Source organism: Anguilla rostrata, chromosome 1 (assembly GCF_018555375.3).
Source record: "Anguilla rostrata isolate EN2019 chromosome 1, ASM1855537v3, whole genome shotgun sequence".
Taxonomy (NCBI): Eukaryota; Metazoa; Chordata; class Actinopteri; order Anguilliformes; family Anguillidae; genus Anguilla; species Anguilla rostrata.
The window spans coordinates 6,314,312-6,334,017 of record NC_057933.1 but is presented as its reverse complement, the minus strand read 5'-3'; the positions used below and the strand labels follow the sequence as shown (position 1 = coordinate 6,334,017).

The 19,706-nt window shown below is 47.0% G+C and overlaps 1 protein-coding gene across 3 annotated transcripts in view; it reads left to right on the top strand.

The window, feature by feature from the left end:
* The window catches only part of alk (ALK receptor tyrosine kinase), a 346,553-nt gene that overhangs the window by 265,184 nt on the left and 61,663 nt on the right, over positions 1–19,706 (top strand). For all 3 annotated transcript variants that reach the window (XM_064305136.1, XM_064305219.1, XM_064305304.1), the window contains one exon: positions 7,388–7,515. In XM_064305136.1, coding sequence (XP_064161206.1) covers positions 7,388–7,515 — 128 coding nt within the window. The remainder of the gene's footprint in view (positions 1–7,387; positions 7,516–19,706) is intronic.

Genomic DNA, 19,706 nt, shown 5'->3' with positions numbered 1-19,706 from the left:
TCCAATCATCCATTTCCCTTTGATTTAATTATTTTAATTAGTTTAATTACAGTAAGAAAATATGCACATCTCTGTATTGACATACGGAGCTAGAATTAGTGTATATGGCTTGTTCTTTGGTAATTCATCTAATATACGACATAGCTCAGGAGGTAAGACCGATTGTCTGGCAGTCGGAGGGTTGCTGGTTCAAACCCCGCCCTGGGCGGGTCGAAGTGTCCTTGAGCAAGACACCTAACCCCTAACCCCTAACTGCTCTGGCAAATGAGAGGCATCAATTGTAAAGCGCTTTGGATAAAAGCGCTATATAAATGCAGTCCATTTAATATATATATATATATATTAGATGATATATATATTTTAGGGGACCAAAAGTTACTGGACAGTTGGCTGCTCAGCTGTTTCTTGGCCAGCTGTGTGTCTTTGCGCGAGAACTAGAAAAGTCGTAGAGTTGATGTCGGTGTGTGGTATTCGCATTTGGAGTCTGCTGCTGTTGACTCCACACGAGGACCAAAGACGTGTCAATGCCAGTAAACCAGGCCATTATGAGGATGAAAAATCAGAAGGAATCGATCAGAGACGTACCCAACACAGTGGGAGCGTCAACATCAACTGTTCCATACATTGTTAGACGGCGAGAACGCACCAGTGCACTCAGATATAGCAAATAACCCGGTGGACCCTGGAAGACCACTGCAGTGGTTGAGAGAATTCTTTCGATTGTGAAGAATAACCCCTTTTCAACTGCCGAGGAGATCAAGAACACTCTCCGGGATGTACTGTTAGGCGTGGACGTGTCAAAGACTACCATGAAGAGAAGACCAAAACTGCATAACCTCTGAGGGCCCACTGCAGGATGCAAAGCAGTGGTGAGCCTGAAGAACAGAACGGCCAGGTTAGAGTTTGCTGTGGAGAAACAAACAGTCCTGGAACAAACTTTCATAGACAGATGAGTATTATTAACCTGTACCAAAGAGGAAGGTGTAGAGAAAGAAAGGAACTTTGCATGATACAAAGTACCCCCAGCCACCTCCCCCCTCATCTGGTGGAGGTAGTGCTATGGCTTGGGCATGCATGGCTGACACTAGAAATGGCTCACTTCTAATTACTGATGATGAGACTACAGAATTCTGAAGTGTGCATAAGCATCTTATCTGCTCAGATCCAACCAAAAAATCCCCCAACACTCATTGCACGGACGCTTCACCTTGCAGCAGAACAACAGGCCCAAAAAAACTGCTAAAGCAACCAAGGAGTTTTTTTCAAGGCGAAAAAGTGGAATAGTGGCAATAACTTGTATATTTGCCCATACTATTGTGAAGGACTGCAATAGCTTGATAATGGTTTTATTTCAATATATTTTCTAGTATTTTGCTTTTCCATATGTGCGAAATTGACTCTAAACCGGCACAGACAGTTTCCTATAATCTATAACTCAGTCGCTCTGTGTTTAGAATACCAGAGGGGGTAACAGAGTGAATATTTTTGTTTCCATTTGCCACAATTCAAACATTTGACTATACACTGATACATTTTTACTGCTAGAAATTGAAATGAGCTGACAGCTGTCTAACCGTCGGGCTATTTTTCATTCCGGTTGGATTCATTGCATCGGTAGAGATGCAGCAACTGCTTGCTGCTTTGACCTGTTGGACAGGCAAACGTTGGACAAAAAAAAAAAAGTGATATAGAAGCCAAAAACTGCATCCTTTGTATTGTCAAAATTGTCTGACGTTGTCGTCTGAATGCTGCGCAGAGGATGAGGTGTTTTCTGTGGAACAGTGTTCCTCCTGCTAATTAAATGGGCTGCATCGCACAGACAGCCTGAACGTGTGCACCGGCTCAACAGCTGCAAACGGTTCTGTTTTGCGTCGCTCGACACGAGTCATCTCCGCGTTCATACTTGTGGGTTAAGTTTTAATGTGCTAGTAATTATCAGTGAGCCCGTGCATGGAGAATTCCCCCCCCCCCCCCAAAAGTATACGCATGAAGGTCAGAGTATGGCAACAGGAGTTGTGGTTGCAGGCTGCTTGGACCGTTGCCTACAGGAGGGAATAGCAAGCGTGCTTTTTTTTCTGCTCACGTATCCCTTCACTTTGATTCACTTGTCGGGGTGAAATTAGCACAGCGTACCGACGCTGTGGGAAAAAAAAAAAAACAAGGAAAGGTGCATCCAGGTCAGTCGTCCCAAGGAAAAAAAAAAAAAAAAAGACAATTGCCTTATATGCTGTCATTAATCAGGACGTCCTGGTCTGTTTGGGGGAAACTCCTCGTGACCCAAATCAGCTCCAGCAGGGGTGTAGGGGTGTGCCCCCCCCCCCCCCCCCCCCCGGCCTGTAATCGAGCTGATGGGGAGTGATAGGGCTTTAAGGTAAGGGCGATAATTGGAAGCGACTGAACAAACGGAGACTCGATTTGTTTGGTTTGATCGCCAAGGAAGAGGGGGGAGATGGAGGAGAGAAGAAAGCCTCCCCGGGGATAAAAGCCTGAGTGACAGGCCTGCTTCTGTGTACAAGTGCTTATTTATTTATTTATTTAACTATTTATTTATTAGCCTATTTATTTATTTGTTTATTCATTCGCTTATTTATTTATTTATCTAATTTTGTATTTATTAGATTATGTATTTACTTATCTATTTATAGTTTATTTATTTGCTTATTTGTTTATGTAATGACTTATTTGTTTGGTTTTTTGTTTATATATTTACTTATTTATTCATTTATTTATTAATGTATGCATTTATTTCATCCTTGCGGTAGGCTACTGTCAGAAGTCCGTCCAAACAAGCCTGGCCACACGAGCCTTGATGTCCCTCGTTCAGCGACCTTCAGCGTCTCTTCGCTGAGGTCGGATCAAATCAGAACAAAACGAAACGCCCTTCTGTTCACAAATGAAGAGCGGCTAATAAAACACAGCCGATAAACTCGCGGCGAATGTTACACCCTTGTCGTCCGCTTTTATTTTGACGGAACGAGGCGATATTGTTTCGGTAACGGGCGACGCTTGCGTGAAACGCAGACGAGATGAATTAAAGGTCAGTGTTTTTTGAGACGGCGCAGGGTGGGAATTATGAAAGCGAGAATTTTAATAGAAAAATATCTCTGTTGTGTAATTAGCGATATTAATAATCCTCGCATGGGGTGTTCCTAGTTTGGCAGACTTTAAATGAGAAATTTTTCTATTTTACTATAATTCTTTTCATTGGTCATGAACCATAGCAAATACAAATATTTTCATATTTTCATATTGCACAACATATTTTTCCCCCACTTCAATCCCCCCCCACCCCCCCAACATCCCCCCACGCCCCCTGTCCCCACACCTTAAGGCGGTCAACTCCACATTGCACTCTTGTTTTCTCTAGCTATGGCTTTTTCTCATTTTATCTAACTTTTGGAATTTATATGACAGTATTAGCATTTTGCAATGGATTTCGCCATACGGTTAAAAGCTTTAGGTGGGTAAAATAGGGTCACCGTCAGGTTAAAGCTCCTGTTTTTTCATTGGCTTGCCATACCTCAGTGAGATTTGACCTTTTTGGACGACTGCTGAGAAGGTAATTTGAGATTGTGAATGGCCCCTTGTCAAATTCAACATATTGCAGGGCTTTGCGGGTGAAATAGGCATTTCTGCACTACTTTAGTTTTTGTACTGTCTGAAAATCGAATGTAAAGGCTTTTTGTACGCTCAGAGAAAAAATAACAACAAACTGAATTTAGTGCTGTATCTTAATAGAAAACCCAGGCCTTGACGGAAACCTTTAATACGCTCGACTATGATAAAATAAATAAATGGTTAAATAAGCAGGTGATCCATTTGCGGCATCTAGTTCATTCAAGCTGCAGCCAACCCGTAGTAACACCAGAAAACGATTTTTCTGAATGTTGAATTATTTTTTTTTTTTGAAAATTACATTTGTGATCCTTATCCTTTCTTTTTTTCCCTCCAATTTCGTTTCGGTATAATGTTACAGGCACAACTGTGTAGAGATAGGTTATCTGCTCCATGCTACTTTCTTTTTTTTTTTTTTTTTACAATGCAAATTGTTGTTTGTTAGGCTAACGTTACACTTAGCGGTTACACATGGGCCATCAGTGGTGATACAGTATTTCTGTACTCCTGTGAGAAATGCTGATGTTCTCCAGTTCTCTAAGCCACTGTGGATAAGAGCTTCTGCTGAGTGATAGTAACATAATCGAACTTTACGTAACACAAGGACAGGGGATGTATAACTCAGAAAGAAATAAAAACCAGGTTGTCTGCCTGTGCTGCTGTTTTGTATGCGGCTCCAGAAGAGCTCCACCGAAGTGATGCTGAACTTGTGCTGCTCTGCTACCTCCTAAGGACACCTGCTGCCTTCTGCTTACTGCAAACCAGCCTCAGTGCCCTCTGCCACTGCAACCACTGCGCACGCGTACACACACACACTCACATACCACATACACACACACACACCACATACACACACACACACACACACACACCACAACAACCACAACAACACACACACACCACATACACACACACACCACCACACACACACACACACACCCAACCACACAACACACACACACACGCACACTCACATACCGCATACACACACACACACATACATGCACACACACTCACATACCGCATACCACATACATACATACACACACACCACATACCACACACACACACACGCACGCACACACACACGCACACACACACGCACACGCACACGCACACGCACACGCACACACACACACACACACACTCAGGGTAGTCCTGTCTCTGCTGTGGGCCTTTTGCTGAGAAGCACAATCACCCTCCCTTGACTACTATTAATGCGGATCACTCTCTGAAATCCAAGAAGTGCGAGCAATGCCACAAAAAAAACTAGAGTGCCACTAACTAGAGCATCCCCATCAACCCAAAGAGCTGTGAGCTATTTCTGCAGGCCTGAAAATCCAATCCTCTCTTCCCCCCCTCCCCTTAATACCCACCCCTGCTTAGGCAATCTTTCCACCCCGCATCCTTTTTCTTATGACGCCCCGCGGTGGACAAACATACACAGACAGACAAACAAACAAACACGCAGGTGAAATCACAAAGCCCCTGCTCCCTCTAGTGGCGGCAGAGGGGATAAAGCACGTAACCTGCGATGCAAACGATGGTGGCTTTACCGAGTCGTTTTGCATTTTTGCATGGCCAGCAGTGCTGCGTGTTTCCTGTGCTGCGTGTGTGTAATTAGTTGTGGATGTACATTCAGGGATGCTCCTACGCTGTTAAAAAATGCATAAACTAAGCCCTAACCCCCCCCCCCCCCCCCGCCCCCGGCTCCTTCTCTAAGGTGAGGTGTTATAAATAGTGTCACCGGTTCCCTGAACTGCAGATTCAATACAGATTTGTCACTCTTGGCTGGAAGGCTTGCTTCAAAATCCCGGGTTATCTTTCTCTGTAATCCGGGCCGCCAGTCACAGAGTGCTAGCCGTGTGTACGCAGCACACGCATGGCGTAGCGTAAGTCTCTTAAAAAAAGAAAAGAAACCCACGAGACTCGGAGGCCCAGGTGAGCCCCCGAGCGCCAGCATCCCATTGGGCGAGAGAGAGGAGGCCAGCGAAGCGGTTGGGCACGTTTATCTCCACTGTGGAAGTGTTGTTTTTTTTTTTTTTTTTTTTTTTTTTTTAAACCCCAATCCCATCCCATATCTTCCTGAGGTAGTTCCCTATCTGTCTTTCAGCCTCTCCATCCCTCTCTCTCTCCCTCCCTCTCTCGCTCTCTCGTTCTCCGCGGCCGGAGAGGGGGCCGTGTTTCTCACTGCGAGGTGAGAACAGAAGGGTGTCCCCACCTCACTGTTCTCAGAGCGGAATCAGATGTTCCGGAACAGCTAACCTTGATCAGCGCATGACATTTACATACCACAGTAGGACTCTGCTGTTCTAACCCACTCACTGACAACACAGTGCAGTCACACTCATACACACGCAGACACACACACCACACACACACCACACACACACACAACACACACACACACACACCCCCCCCCCACACACACAGACACAGACACAGACACAGACACACCACATACACACACACACCGCATACACCGAGATAATTTTAATCAAATTAAAATGAACAAATTTGTTGAACTACAGTGTCCACGAGTACATATCAAAGGTGCTTAACATAATGCTGATGTTTTTGTCAAATAAACACTACTTGATGAAAACAAGTACTCCTAAAGTTAATGTAAATAAAATAAATAAATAATTCCTCTTAATTCTTTTATGTATGCCAATCTAGCCTTTGAATATAATGACATTCTCTGTCTGTCAAATTTCAACTACCCTTTATAGAACATTTTAAAATAATTTCATGTGAAGTGTCCTGTTGAATGGCTCGTAGAAAACTGGTCAATTTCTGGAAATACTGCTATTTATGCAGCTTCATGCAGGCTTATTAATGTTTTTATAATAAGTTTTTTTTAAATGTTTATTTATGCCATCAAACTATGTTAAACAAATCATATGACTATAACCACCTGGATTTACTTCAGTCTGCAAATTTGATCCTTTGGTCAAAAAGATACATGCCTAAGAGAAAACATATTGTATATGGTATCATAAACTGCTGTTTGTTTGTGTGTGTGTGTGTGTGTGTGTGTGTTTGTGCATCCCTGTGTGCATTTCAGTTAGTTAAAATCCCACCTGTGGGTTGCGATATCACTTCAGTATTAGTTTATTTTCAGTGTGGAACAATATGGGCATCAGTGAGAAGTGACAGTGCTGAAAACAAGGACATTTAAAAGATGGGATGGTGGGTTGAGGGAGAGAGAGAAAGAGAGAGAGAGAGAGAAGTGGGAGGGAGAGAGGGAGGAAGGGGTAAGTCATTGGTCCACAGTGCAGAGACAAAATCCAATCTGCATTATTTGGTTAATAAAATTAGGGGGCATATTGATAGGGCATAGAGGGCTGGAGGGGGGATATGGAGTCCGTCTGCTTCGCTCAGACACAGAGGCAGAGCCGGAGCGAGACCAGCACACACACTCGCGCACGCTGAACGCAGGGGCACACACACACGCTCAACGCACACACACACACACACTAGCTGCCCGCAGGCGTCTTTCAGCCCAGGGCTCACCGCTCACCGCTCAGTGGGGAAGGATCCGGAGACAGCCGCGAAAAAGCGCCAGCTTTGGGACACGTGCGGGGAGGAGGCAGGGGCTCGCACCCATGCCCGAGAGCGGCGACTCTCCCGAAACCGTGGAGCCCAGGACAACGGAGGCGGGGCCGGCCCTCACCGCCACCACCACCACCCCCCTCGGCCCCGGGGGTCCCTGCCGGCCCAGGCTCCTGATTCTCACCCTCCTCTTCCTCCTCTTCTCTCTCCTGGGCAGCTGGGCAGTGCTGCGGCTCATCCTGGGGTCCCAGAGCTCGCCCTTCCGAATCTCCTCTGGCTACGGGCAGCCCGGCGAGCGGGACACGGCCACGTTTGCGCCCCTCTTCACCACCAACTGCACGCTCGGTAAGCACCCCGCCCCCGCCCCACCCACCTTTCTCTTACTGATTCTGTTAACCTCGTTTCCATCTCCGTCCAGTGAGAGTTTGAGCCGCCGACGGCTCGGGTCCTCTGCGCAGACGCTGTTACGCAGCTGCGTCTGCTGTTAAACTGCACACGTTTTTTTTGTATTGCAAACCATCGGTTTTTAAAGCAATAGGCCCCGTCTGGCATTTTAGCCGCTCTGAACGCTAATCGCCGCTGTCATCGCTGTAGTGCTGTCGCAGGAGTAAACATGGATTTAGAGAGCGGCCAGTCGAGATTAACGGCGAACAGAGAGACCGGAGCGGTTCCGGTTAATGCATTTATATTGTTGCTGAAAGCTGAAAAACCCCCCCAGTTATCGGCACATGAAGGGATTACGCTCTGACGCTGTTTTTCATTTCCCCTCCGAGCGGATATTGTGATTGAAACTAATGCCAGTGTAGCGCGTCACTGGCTGACGGCTAAAGTATGGGGACATTCCTAGTTCTCGAGCGAAGCCTGTGATCCTGGCGTGTCACAGGTGTGGCGGCTGCGCTGGTAAAGTGCTGCGTTATGCTGGGTCAGAGGCAGTCTAAAGTTCTGAAAGTACGGGGTTGTTTTTTTTTTTTTTTGGTGTTTATTACTTGGTGCTGTGAGACCTGGCTGGGCTGTACCCAAATACGTGTCAGGGGAACTTGGATTGCCCCGTAGGACCATACGGCCATGAACCCAATGTAGATGTCAGACATGACGGTCAAAGCAAAGATGCCAAAGCAAAACTGTGAAAATGTTTGTATGTTAATTTTTTTTATGATTCGGTCCAGGTATGGATTATTGTAAAAGTCGGTTCATGCTTGGATTAGTGTTATGATTGCAGGGTTTGTTTAATTCGGGTGAAAAAGAATGATGTGTGCCTCCAGCCTGTGAGTGATGTTGCCAGCCTGTGAGTGATTGGCCTCCAGCCTGTGAGTGATGTTTGCCTCCAGCCTGTGAGCGATGTTTGCCTCCCGTCTGTAGCTCGTTAACGCGAAACGCTGATTTGTGTTCCGGCTAATGGCGGATCGTAGCGTGACAGGTTTATGTGAAAGTTGAGGCAAGGTGAGCGGGCACCAGAGGCTGGTGAGCTGTTTATGGACTAACTGAGCCTCCAGCCTTGTAAAATACTCTTCTTTTTCATCTGGAGTTTTATGCGCGAGAGAGCAGCCCACACTAATATTTCTTGTTTGCATTTTTTGAAAAAAAAAAAAAAAACATCCATCTGTTTTTTTTTCTTCTTTTTTGTGTGTGTGTGTGCAATGATGTTGTATTCATTCTGAAGAAAAATAAGCAACTGTCCAAAAAAACTTCTGTCAGAACACCGGGGAAAAAATGCATGGAAACTTATGGCAGGAGATGTCCTTTCTGTCAGGTAAAGGTGCCAGGTGAAGGTTCTGATCCAAGGGGGGGAGGAAATCACATCAACCTTTTGCAAAATAATAATGATTTTGTCTTTTAGATGCCGGACACATAGGACTTACATGGATTTTGCACAAATATAATGCTGTCAGCTATTTTTTGGGGGGATAGGTATTATTATTATTGTTTTTTTTTTTGTTGTTATTTTCATTATGACTACCTCAATAAAATTGCTGACAGTATTATATGCGTACGTGTGCGCACAAAATCGATGGCGATCCTATTCATCTTTTAGATAAATAGAGCGGTTTTATTAAAATCAGGGTACGCTTTATCTTGGGTTTTTGGCTGTGCTTTGACATTCGCGTGCGCTTGCTCGCTGGTGCCTGTTGCTATCTGATGCTGACGCGTGTAAACTAATGAAGTAACACCTATCTGCAAATGAGGTGACTGAGCGGCCCCGATTAAGCTGCAAAACAGGACGGGCGATGTATAACGTGCTATCGCGCATTTCCCCTTTTTAAACATTTAAACGGCGTGCAAATCGGGTGTTTATCTCCCGAGGAGATGTAAAAAGAGAAACGAACGTGCGCGCTTCTCCGGCACTGAAAGGTCTTTTATGCTTTTCCTCGCGCCGTTTGATGCTTGTTCGTTGGCACGAGGCTGCAAATCTTGAAAGCGTGCGTCCTACATTTTTATACATTCTCCCTGCCTCGCTTTGTTTTGTTTCCGAGACTTCGCTCCGCAGGACTGAAAGTAATCATTATGCAAATGATTAACGGGCCAGTTGAAGTCTGAATTTGCGGCACTCACGTAATTCCAGGCATCCGCGGCTTCTCGGGGACAAACCGTGCTGTTACTTTCCAAAACTCCGTCTTCCGCAACACGCAAAAAAAAAAAAAAAAAAACGCAATCTCCCACGCCACTCCGTTCGCTGCTGCTTCCCGTTCGTGGGGGCAGACGCGGAAGTGACCGCAGGCCACCCTGTCAAAGTCTTAATCTCCTGCTCTTTAATTACCGCGATAATGCGCGTTAGCAGACCCCCGTTAGTCACTGTTGGCAGTACTCTGTGAGTCTGCGGTACCTGTCGCTGTCCTTGTGTTGCCCGTGGCGCCGCTGAGTCACTTCTCGGTTCGGGGTGTGATTGCCAATTGCATCAGCCACCGTTTTGAGTCTGAAAGTTGTGCTATATACCGCTGCTTTGAAAAAGCCGTCCTCTGTCGCTTGATGGGAAAATAGCTTCTCGGCTCGATTGTGGCTGCCCTGAGATATTGTTTTAAGAGCTTCTGTATTTTCCTTGAGTTTAATGGGCATCTGCCCTGTACCAATTCTGGTCTGTAATGGTTCTTCTCGTCATCTCAGTGTTGATTTTAAATGTCAGCAGTACATTGCAGTAGTTTGGTTAAACCGTATTCTAAGCAATCCCACTGTCAGTCTGTTCTATCATTTTGTATGTTTTATATATTTTCTATCCTTAGGAATGAACATGATTTTGCCAGTGAACATGAGCTTTTTTCAGTGGCTAATAGCTCTTCAGACCGAATGCGTCAAGCACATGCTTTTGTGCGTTTTCCGCGGCGTCACAGTAATTAAGTCTCCTGTCGGGAGGCCGTGTGGAGCAGCTCAGATTAATTAAACGCGGCCCGAGCTGTGATGCGTCTGTCTGTCGCCGGCTCGTCTCTGAGAGTGACGGGAGATCGGAGCGCGCGGCGGCTGATGACACCTGTGGCACCTGCGCTCTTTCAGCTGCATGCAGATGACTGAAGGGCTCGAAGCCTGGTGTCTCTGAGGCGATCCGTTAAAGCGAACGGCGAACGCAATCAGACCGCGAGCGCCGGATTAGACCCTCGCGGTTGAGTCTGTCCGTCGTGAACGGCAGCGCATCTGGCCGCGCGCTTTGCCGGGAAGGGACCGGGACCCTCCTCGGGGTCTGTTCCTTTTTTTTCGCGGTTAATGCGTCAGTTTTTTGGCGTCTGGTCGTGTAGCGGTTTTCCCGATCCCATCCATCACGCCCGTCCCCGAGTCTCGGCCCGCGGCGATTCCCAGAATTCCGATTCCCCTCACTTTCATCGCGGCCTCGGTTTGATCGCCTTTACCGGCAGGTTCTCTCCGACAGTAACCACCCTGCGTGGTTGTGCGCCGGTGTTATAGCATATTGCACTGTGACCCATCTCATAATGTCCCTGATTTACCCCTGGTCCGTTGGCATGCACACCAGTGCTAAAGCGCCCGGGGACTCAGTTCTGCAGGCCAGTGAAGAGGCACCTGGCCGTGATGTCACCAGAATGCTGTTTTTGTGGGACAGCAGAGTCGCTCGTTGCCCGCGAACCATGATGAACTTTGTATAGGCTCTGTATTCGCCACGCTCAGCTGTGTCAGTGGCAGTGCTGAAGCACTTGCCACTATCCCCTCATTATATGATACCCGGGGAAACATGAGCGGTAGTTAATGAAAAGTGGGTGTGTGGGGGGGGCGCAGAGCTCTGCTCTCATAGACGATTTGCTTGGGTATGTGAGTTGCCTACGCGTGTTATCCCTCTGAAATTGACTGAGGACTTTGAAACAAGGGCGGTGGGGGGTTGGGGGGGATCTAAAATTTTGCCTGGGAATTTTGAGTAGTACTTAATCTTATATCCTTTATTTCTCATTGACATATTCAACTCAATGGGGCTTTTATACTTTATACTTATACATCCAATGAAATACTCTATCCTTTTATATTCACAAATGAATATATGAATTTATATTCATATATTCATCTCAATGGGACTTTCCTGGAAAAATAAAGGATATTTTAGAGGATATAAGAATAGGCACAGTAGACAGCAGACAAAATACAAAGAAAAAGGGGGGAAAATCTGACTCTTTCCCAGCACTTGTGAATAACAAATTGGAGGGTCGAAGAATACAGATAAAATGAATTGTTATAATTAACAAGCCAAATGAAGTACATGAACAATTAGAATTTGGTACAGATTGGCTGCGTTGTATATCCGTTCATCGTCGGGTGATTGAGGTCGGATGTATTACAGTGGTTTTGCCGGCCCGGCAAATTCCGTTGCTCTGGTTACGAGCCGACGGTAACCCTCGTCTGCAGAAGTACTTCAGCCACATTTCGCGAAGACTTACTGTGATAGTGTGAATCGCGAGCGACTCGAACGGGAGAGCCGTTGTTTACGTCGCGCGGCGAGGCTGGGCGAACACTAATTCTGTGCTGGTTTGCTAGCGAACGGGGTCGCGCAGAGAACACGATGAGCGCTGTTTGCAAATGAAAATCGCAACAGTGTTTTCCTAACTGTCAGCCAGCCTGCTCTCGGGCTGCCTGGTGGATGAACGCTGACGTAGCGAGGCGTGCTCCACCTCTCTATCGACTCCAGGATCTCAGTCTCTCCATCCCTGCTTTTATGAGTCTTTTTTCTATTTTTGGCTGGACCGCAACAGCCGGGCCAGCCCTGTAAACGTGAATGTCTGTGACTGAGCATCTGAGTGATGAAGTTACACCATTGGTCGGCCGGTTCGGTCCAGCCATATACTAGGTTTTGACCTGGTCTTGTTTAACTCAACATTTACATTTAAGCGTGTCATGGATGGTCTTCTCCAGAGTGAAAAACAGGTTTAGGAGACAGTTCTGAGGAATTAACCAGAGACACCACTGATGATAGGAGACCATCCGTGATCTTACAAATTAAAGTCAGATGCTATAGTTGGTGGAAGCATATTCGCACATGCATTTTATTTATCCTTTATTTAGCCTGGGAGGTCCCATTGAGATACAGTCTCTTCCTCTTCCATGGAGTCCTGCGTGTGTGCATGCGTGTGCTTGAGAGTGAGAGAGAGAGAGATAGACTGAGCAATAGAGTGAGAGGGAGAGAATGAGAGAGAGATAGAGAGACTGAGAGATAGAGAGAGAGGGAGAGAATGAGAGAGACTGAGAGATAGAGAGATAGATGTGTCCACCGATTGCATCGTTGCCTCTCAGCCTCACACGTTGCTGAGTGTGTGTGTGTTTGAGAGAGAGAGAGAGAGTGAGAGAGAGACTGAGAGATAGATAGAGAGAGAGAGAGAGAGATAGATAGAGAGATAGATGTGTCCACCGATTGCATCGTTGCCTTTTAGCCTCACACATTGCCGTGTCTCCCCTCCTTATCCCCCATTGATCCGTGCCTCGGGGCCGCTCGACAAACAGCCTGTAAAACGCGCGCCTCTTTTACGGCTGCAGACCCATCCGTCCGACACCGGTTCCTCTGCGTCTTTGCTTTAGCTTTTATTTAATAACGACAGGGTTGAGAAATAAAACCCGCCCTGCCCCCAGCGGCATGCCGAATGTTAATGCCACGGCTAAATCGAACCAAAGTCCGGATTAGTCTTCAAGCGCAGACGTCTGGTTAGGGATTCTTCCGCTGTCTTCTGAAAAAGCGGTGATATATGTATTAATACTGCGAAGTGACAGAATAAATACCTCATCTGTTAAACGCATCCCAAAAGTTATTCAATATAAATAAGACATTCCAGATAACACAGGGAGTAAAACAGAGAGTAATTTTCATTTTGATTAGACCTGCGGGTTCGCCCGTGTCACTGGGAAATCAATCTTGGAGGCAGAGTCGGTTTTGCATGTTAATCAATCAGAGGGAGCCCTATCACCCCCCCCCCCCCCCCACCACCCTCGCAACCAATCACATCACAGCCTCTTATTTCTGCCCTGGCACCAGGGGTGGCATGCCTGCCCCGACTGTGCCCATAAAATATTTTAAACACTAACCTCACCACCCACCAACAAGCCAGCACCCGCCCATCAGTCACTAACGGGCGTTCTTCTCAGTTCAGGACTCAACGAAGCACAGCTTGAGAGTCGTTTAGTCTATTCTGCATAAATCCCCCAACTGGGGAACAACCAGACTGTCACAACACAATCGCAAGGCAGTGAGTCAGATTATTTATTTATTTGCCTGTTTTGTTTTATACTCTTTTTTTTCCCCATGCTTAACACTCAACCATTGGTGGGAGCAGTGAAGGCAACATGGTGGCAGTGGAGGTCTTTAGAGATTTGCTTTGGGAAAGATCTCTGTTTGACTACGCAGCGTAGAAGCCGGCCCGTAAGCCCATGTTTGTGTTTGAGCATTAATGCATGAGCCCTGCAGATCTGTGAGTGCTTCGCTTTGCTTTTTTTTTTAAATAGGATTTTTCAAACTTGAAAGCTCAGCCTCTACTTTTTGCTGCCACAATTTTTTACTTAATGAGGAAGGTCACATGATCCTCAAACTTGATTCCTTATTGGTTCTTCACGTTACAAACGGAGGGTAATGGGCTTCTGGATGCATCTGTTCTGCACCCGACGTGCACTTGCAGGCCAAATTGATTTTCAGTGAGCCTGCTTCTGGTTGGCTACAGCGGGCTGTACTGGTGGTCTGGGGTCACTTTTGCAGTCACAGGCCCAGATGATCTAACCGTGAGTGATTGCGAAGGATGAGCTTTGCAATAAATGGAGGGCAGCAGATTGCTCCAAGTTTACAATGAGATTTATGTGACTTTTTCTGCAATATGCATAATTGCGTTCTGCTTCTGGGGAAATGTGAATATACTGCCTTAGATGCCAGATAGCGTTCTCCGCTCTCGTACTGGAAGCAGGAATCACAGATAATGGATTTGGTCAATGGTCTGGATTCAATCAACATCTGTCCTTAATGCTGACTCATAATTAAAAACAAGTGTTACAAATGGTGTGGTGAGTTCAGCCTTCATGACAAAAAATGAACTCTGTTAAAATCGACTGCCTGATAAGAGGGGGAAAACAAACAAACAAAAAAAAACCACTTCCAGTTGTTTGAAATTCAACGTTTTTGATTTAAGCACGGCCAACGGTTAATGGCTGCTCATCCTGAGAGATTGTTCATCCTGTCTGTAGATCTCCTCAGATGGCCCACCAAATTACACCCCTGCCGAAAAGTCTGCGAAACCAAAGTAACGCAGGGTAGCTGAGGAACCGAGGGCAGGCAGGGTCCTCCCACCCCCCTCTATGCCTCTCCATCCCACCCCACCCAAACCCCCACCCCCCTCTACTCCTCTCCATCCCACCCCACCCAAACCCCCCCCACGCCTCTCCATCCCACCCCACCCAAACCCCCCCATGCCTCTCCATCCCACCCCACCCAAACCCCCACCCCCTCTACTCCTCTCCATCCCACCCCACCCCACCCATACCCCCCCACCCCCCTCTCTCTGACTCATGGCGTCTGCGTGCCCTTTGCTCCTCCCACTGATGGCACTCTGACGCGCGAGCGGCGAGCCGTTCCCCATGCCGGCGGCCTGCGTTTGTGCCGCTGCGCGCCTGCACAAGGGAACCCTTTCAGAAGCGGGGTCCCTGTGCTTTTGGGGGGGGGTAAACAAGCAGAACCACGGGGGGGGGGGTGGGGGGGGCTAACCAAGCAGAACCACGGGGGGGTGGGGGGGGCTAACCAAGTAGAACGACAGATCTGAGTACCACGTCCTTTCCTCTTACACTGCAGCGAACGCTGACGATGTGAGCTGTGCTTCTTGCCTGTTTTTACTTTCCTCTCCTTCTCCATTTTGTGCAGAAAGACGGGGCTAAGTGTGCCCCCTCGCAAATCTTATCTGGAAAGGGCCGCTGTGGGTGCAGCTGTTTGTCTCGGCCCAGCTCTGGGACACCTGATTCAAGTAATTAACTAATCATTGTCGTTAATCAAGACCGTGATAAGTAGAAGCAGGTGTCTTAGTGCTGGGCTGAAACAAAAAGCCTGCACCCACACCAGCCCTTTTTTGGGATAAGACCGGACGCCCTTGTCTTTTGGCTGACGCTGGCGACTCGAGCTTTGCCTCTCTCCCGTCTTCACTTCCCTTCTTCCTTGTGCGGCTCCACGCCCTGCTCCCTGACAGAGACGGATGATGAGCGGGGCTGATGACCAATCACGCGGGACTCCAGCGCAGTTAATTGAATTCTTAAAAGCGGAGCCTTCTGGCTGGTATCTGGGAGAGTGCAGATTCGACATCATCGTCCCCCCCCCCCCCCCACCCCCCTCCCCGTCACACGGTCCGTTTGACTTTGGGAAATGATAATTGTAAAGGGGGCAGAAGGGGTGAGATTCTGCCAAGTCAGACACATTCAACCCCCCCCCCACCCCCCCTTAAAATCTTACCAAATCTCATGTGAAAATGAAAGGACATGCAAGTTATGCTACTTGAGGGGATGGAAGGGTGGGGTCAATCTACCCTCTATAAATAATAATAATAATCACAATCATAAAAATAATAATAATTGAAGGTCGTATTTCCGTCACGCTCGTCCTGGAGGACCGCAGGCATGCTGGGACATGGCCGCGCTGGTGAGGGCTAGCGGGGGTGGCTAATGGTGTTCGCACTGTCGCCTGTGACATCACTCACAGCGATCCCTCAGCTTGTTAAAGCCCAAACTGTTGTCCTCGAAATCGGAAGTCCTGTGAAAGACGCCATTAAAAAGTCTGTCGCTTGAGCCACCCCGGAAACGTTGTGTCGTGGCTCTTCCACACAGCACAAGGACCAACATTCTGTCTCGAATATGGAAAAAGAATAATAATAATAATAACATGTCACACAATAGGTTTTCACGAGAACTGGAGTCATGAGCCGTTGTAAAACCTGCCGCCGTTTGTGTGTGTCTAAGCCCAACAAAGGACGCTGTGTCTTCATTCAAATAACCCTGTACTTTTATGTTCACAATTCAAGGTTTGTTGTATTCAAATTTTTTACTGCTAACTTCCCATTTTGCACCAGGTAGCTGTTTTGTCTGTGCATACGACCGTCAGAGGCTTACCTACAGTCAGTCATACTGTATGTTAAGAGCTACAAGGCACATAAAATAAAATAAAAACTGCACATGTTGTGTAGTGCAAATGACATTATTCGATTTTTGGCCGACTTTGATGAAGTCTGTTTAAATCAATAGATTTAAACAAAAAACAAAAAAATCATTTTAGAAAAATGTGTAGATTTAAAAAGCCACTTTTAGAGTATATATTAGCGTTTGAAGGGTATGGTTTAAAATAAACATGAAGGTTCCTCTGCCCTCCACTGCACATTTGCTGAACCAAAACAATCCATGTTGTTAAGAGTAGCATAATGGTAATCTATCTTGATCTTACTGCTAGGACTATTATATTTGACAGCATAATGATAAAGACTGGGCTCAGTAGGAACGGAGACCTTCAGTTCATCATCCAAGCAGTCTGATTCATTGCGCAGAGGGCAGAAGTTTAGCGCTGAAAAGCCTGCACTAAGAGGTCCCCGTCGAAAACACCAGCGGTTTCCTCTTTAGCAATGATAAGACCTGACCCTGAATTTGCCTCCCAGAGCACAGTTTGCCTCATCGTTTAATGCAAGTACATCAAATCAAAGCTTCCTTTTTCCAAAGCGGGCTTTTTCACGGATCATCTCCCTTTGCTGTTGGGCTGTCTCTCTGTCTCTCTCTCTCTCTTGCTTCCTCCTTCCTTTCTCTCTCTCTCTCTCGCTGGTCTGCTCTCTGCTGCCACCCGCTGGCTTCAGCAGGCGGTGCTGTCGAGCAGCAGGTGTCACGCTGCGGTGGAGGGCGGAAGGGGGGGGGGTAGGCGTGACAGATGAGGCCTCCGCCGTTTCGTCATTTATCAGGGGAGGGGCGGGGGGGCGCAGGAGCACAGCCCCCCCCCCCACCCCCGCCTGCCACCTCCACTTCTCTCCGTTGCCTGTACATCACTCCCCCGGAGCGAGTCAGAATGCAGGAGCTCCAGTGACACAATCCCACAATCCCCTGCAAACCCACCGCCCCGTGTGGCTCATTCGCTCCTGCCCGGCCCCATTCGTCAACCTCCGTCAGAAACGGAGCGCTGCGTTTTGGGGGGGGGGGGGCGGGGGGGGTTTGGACCTGCGGGGCCTGGGTTCCCTACAGCCCCGATGTTTGACATTTCACAGCAGGGCAGAGGCGTCACCTCAGCGGGAGGATGCTCCTCTCACTCAGTGCCGAAGTTACCCTTGAACTGGTGTTTCTCAGTCTTGGTTCAACAGGCCACAGAATAGCAACATACCGTATAATCATTGTTATCAATCTCATTTGAATTACATGTATTCCCAGTTCAATTTACTGATAACATATCATCTTTGATAGCAATGGCAATCACCAGCAAGCCAGCACGCAAATGAAAATCTGTTGTTGCTTCCCCCAACGAACCGTCAAATCGGACGTCGGGCGTGTGCGTTACGTCCTGTGGCTCCTCCTTTTTTTTTTTTTTTTTTGTTTTCGAGTTCCACCGCCGGTGATTAAAATGGGCATCGAGGCCGAGACTGCGCAGACGGTGCCGCGCCGGTGCGACACGCCGGGCTGTTAAACAGGTGCATTAATTACCGTGGCAGCCGTCCATCTCATGTGTCTTGTTCGCAGAATACAAATATGGCTGTGATCCAGCGCCACTCAGAGGGAGCTGGGCGGTGGGCGGGGGGTGGGGCGGTGGGGTGGGGGGGGTGTGGTTGGCGGGCGTGCAGTAAAGGCCGCCCATGTTAAACAGAAAAAAAAAAGATCTCGATTGTTTCGCGGCTTTCCCAGCTGTTTGGGAAATGCTAAGGCGGTCGGGGGAACCAGGACTGGATTTCAGTTACTTCATTTCAGCCGTGAAAACGGATTTGTGTGTTTATCTTTCACGGAAACGAGTCAGCTCGCTGGCTTCGTCTGGTCCCTTGTATAGCCGAGAGGCGCAAATTACGTCCAAAAGCACTCCCTTTTTAATCTCCGTCGAATAACTCTCTAGTTTCTGAACGTAGGATTTTTTAAATATTTCTGTCATGCATGGGGGTCTTGTGACTTAAATATGTAAAATCTTCCCGCATTAAAGCCAGGGCTGCGTTTGAAGAGAAAACAGACAATCGGTCTTACCTCCTGAGCTATGTCGCCTCATACCTACCTTTTGCTCTGTTTACACTATTTCGTCACCACGAGTAGTAGCTGATGAAAACACGCGCGGACCATGGAGAAGTCACTTCCTTGTAGTGTTACGCGCTTCAGAAAATATTGGGTTTTTTTTTCACATAATAGGCTCTACCAACTAATTCATTTCATATCCAGGCCAAAACTTTTCCTGATAGGGACAAGTCTTGTGAAAAGAAATGAGGGGCTGCATGAGGGGTTATCTATTAGATAAGTCTGTTTAATCTGTAAAAAAAAAAAAAAAAAAACTGAGGATAGTGAAAAAACATCCAAATCTCCCTGGGTCTCTAAGCGCTATACTCAGCTCCAATTTTACAAACTTGAAGGATGAATGTGCCATTGTAGTTCTAGGACTTATTCATTAAATTACACCTACTCAGGAAATTGTTCATGAATGGCTCAAATCATAATGAGCTAAATTAGATATTATTAAGGATTATTATTATTACATTTTCATAAGTGGAGTAACCTGTACTTAGTATTAGTTGTATTCATAAAAAAAGATGTGAAATTGTTAAAGGAAGTGACAGCACCATGAAGAATTGGGTAGGCATATTGCACACACTTATGAATATGCATTTGTCAAAGGCACCATTTTACGAACTTTCGCTTTTGTCTCAAGTACCCTTCAGAAATTCTAAAGAAACTCGGTGCTTTTTTTATTTTATTGCATTTGTGCTTAATCATCCACTGATCCCCACACATCAAACTGGTCTTAAAAGGACTGCCGCGAAAATAATTAGTGTAGCGTAGTGCCACAGCTGAAGCTCCGGCACTTGGAGCGGACGCGGGCGAACGCGTCCTCAGAACGCGTCTATCTGCGGAATCATCGAAATCCCAAAAGCCTCGTCGCGGCG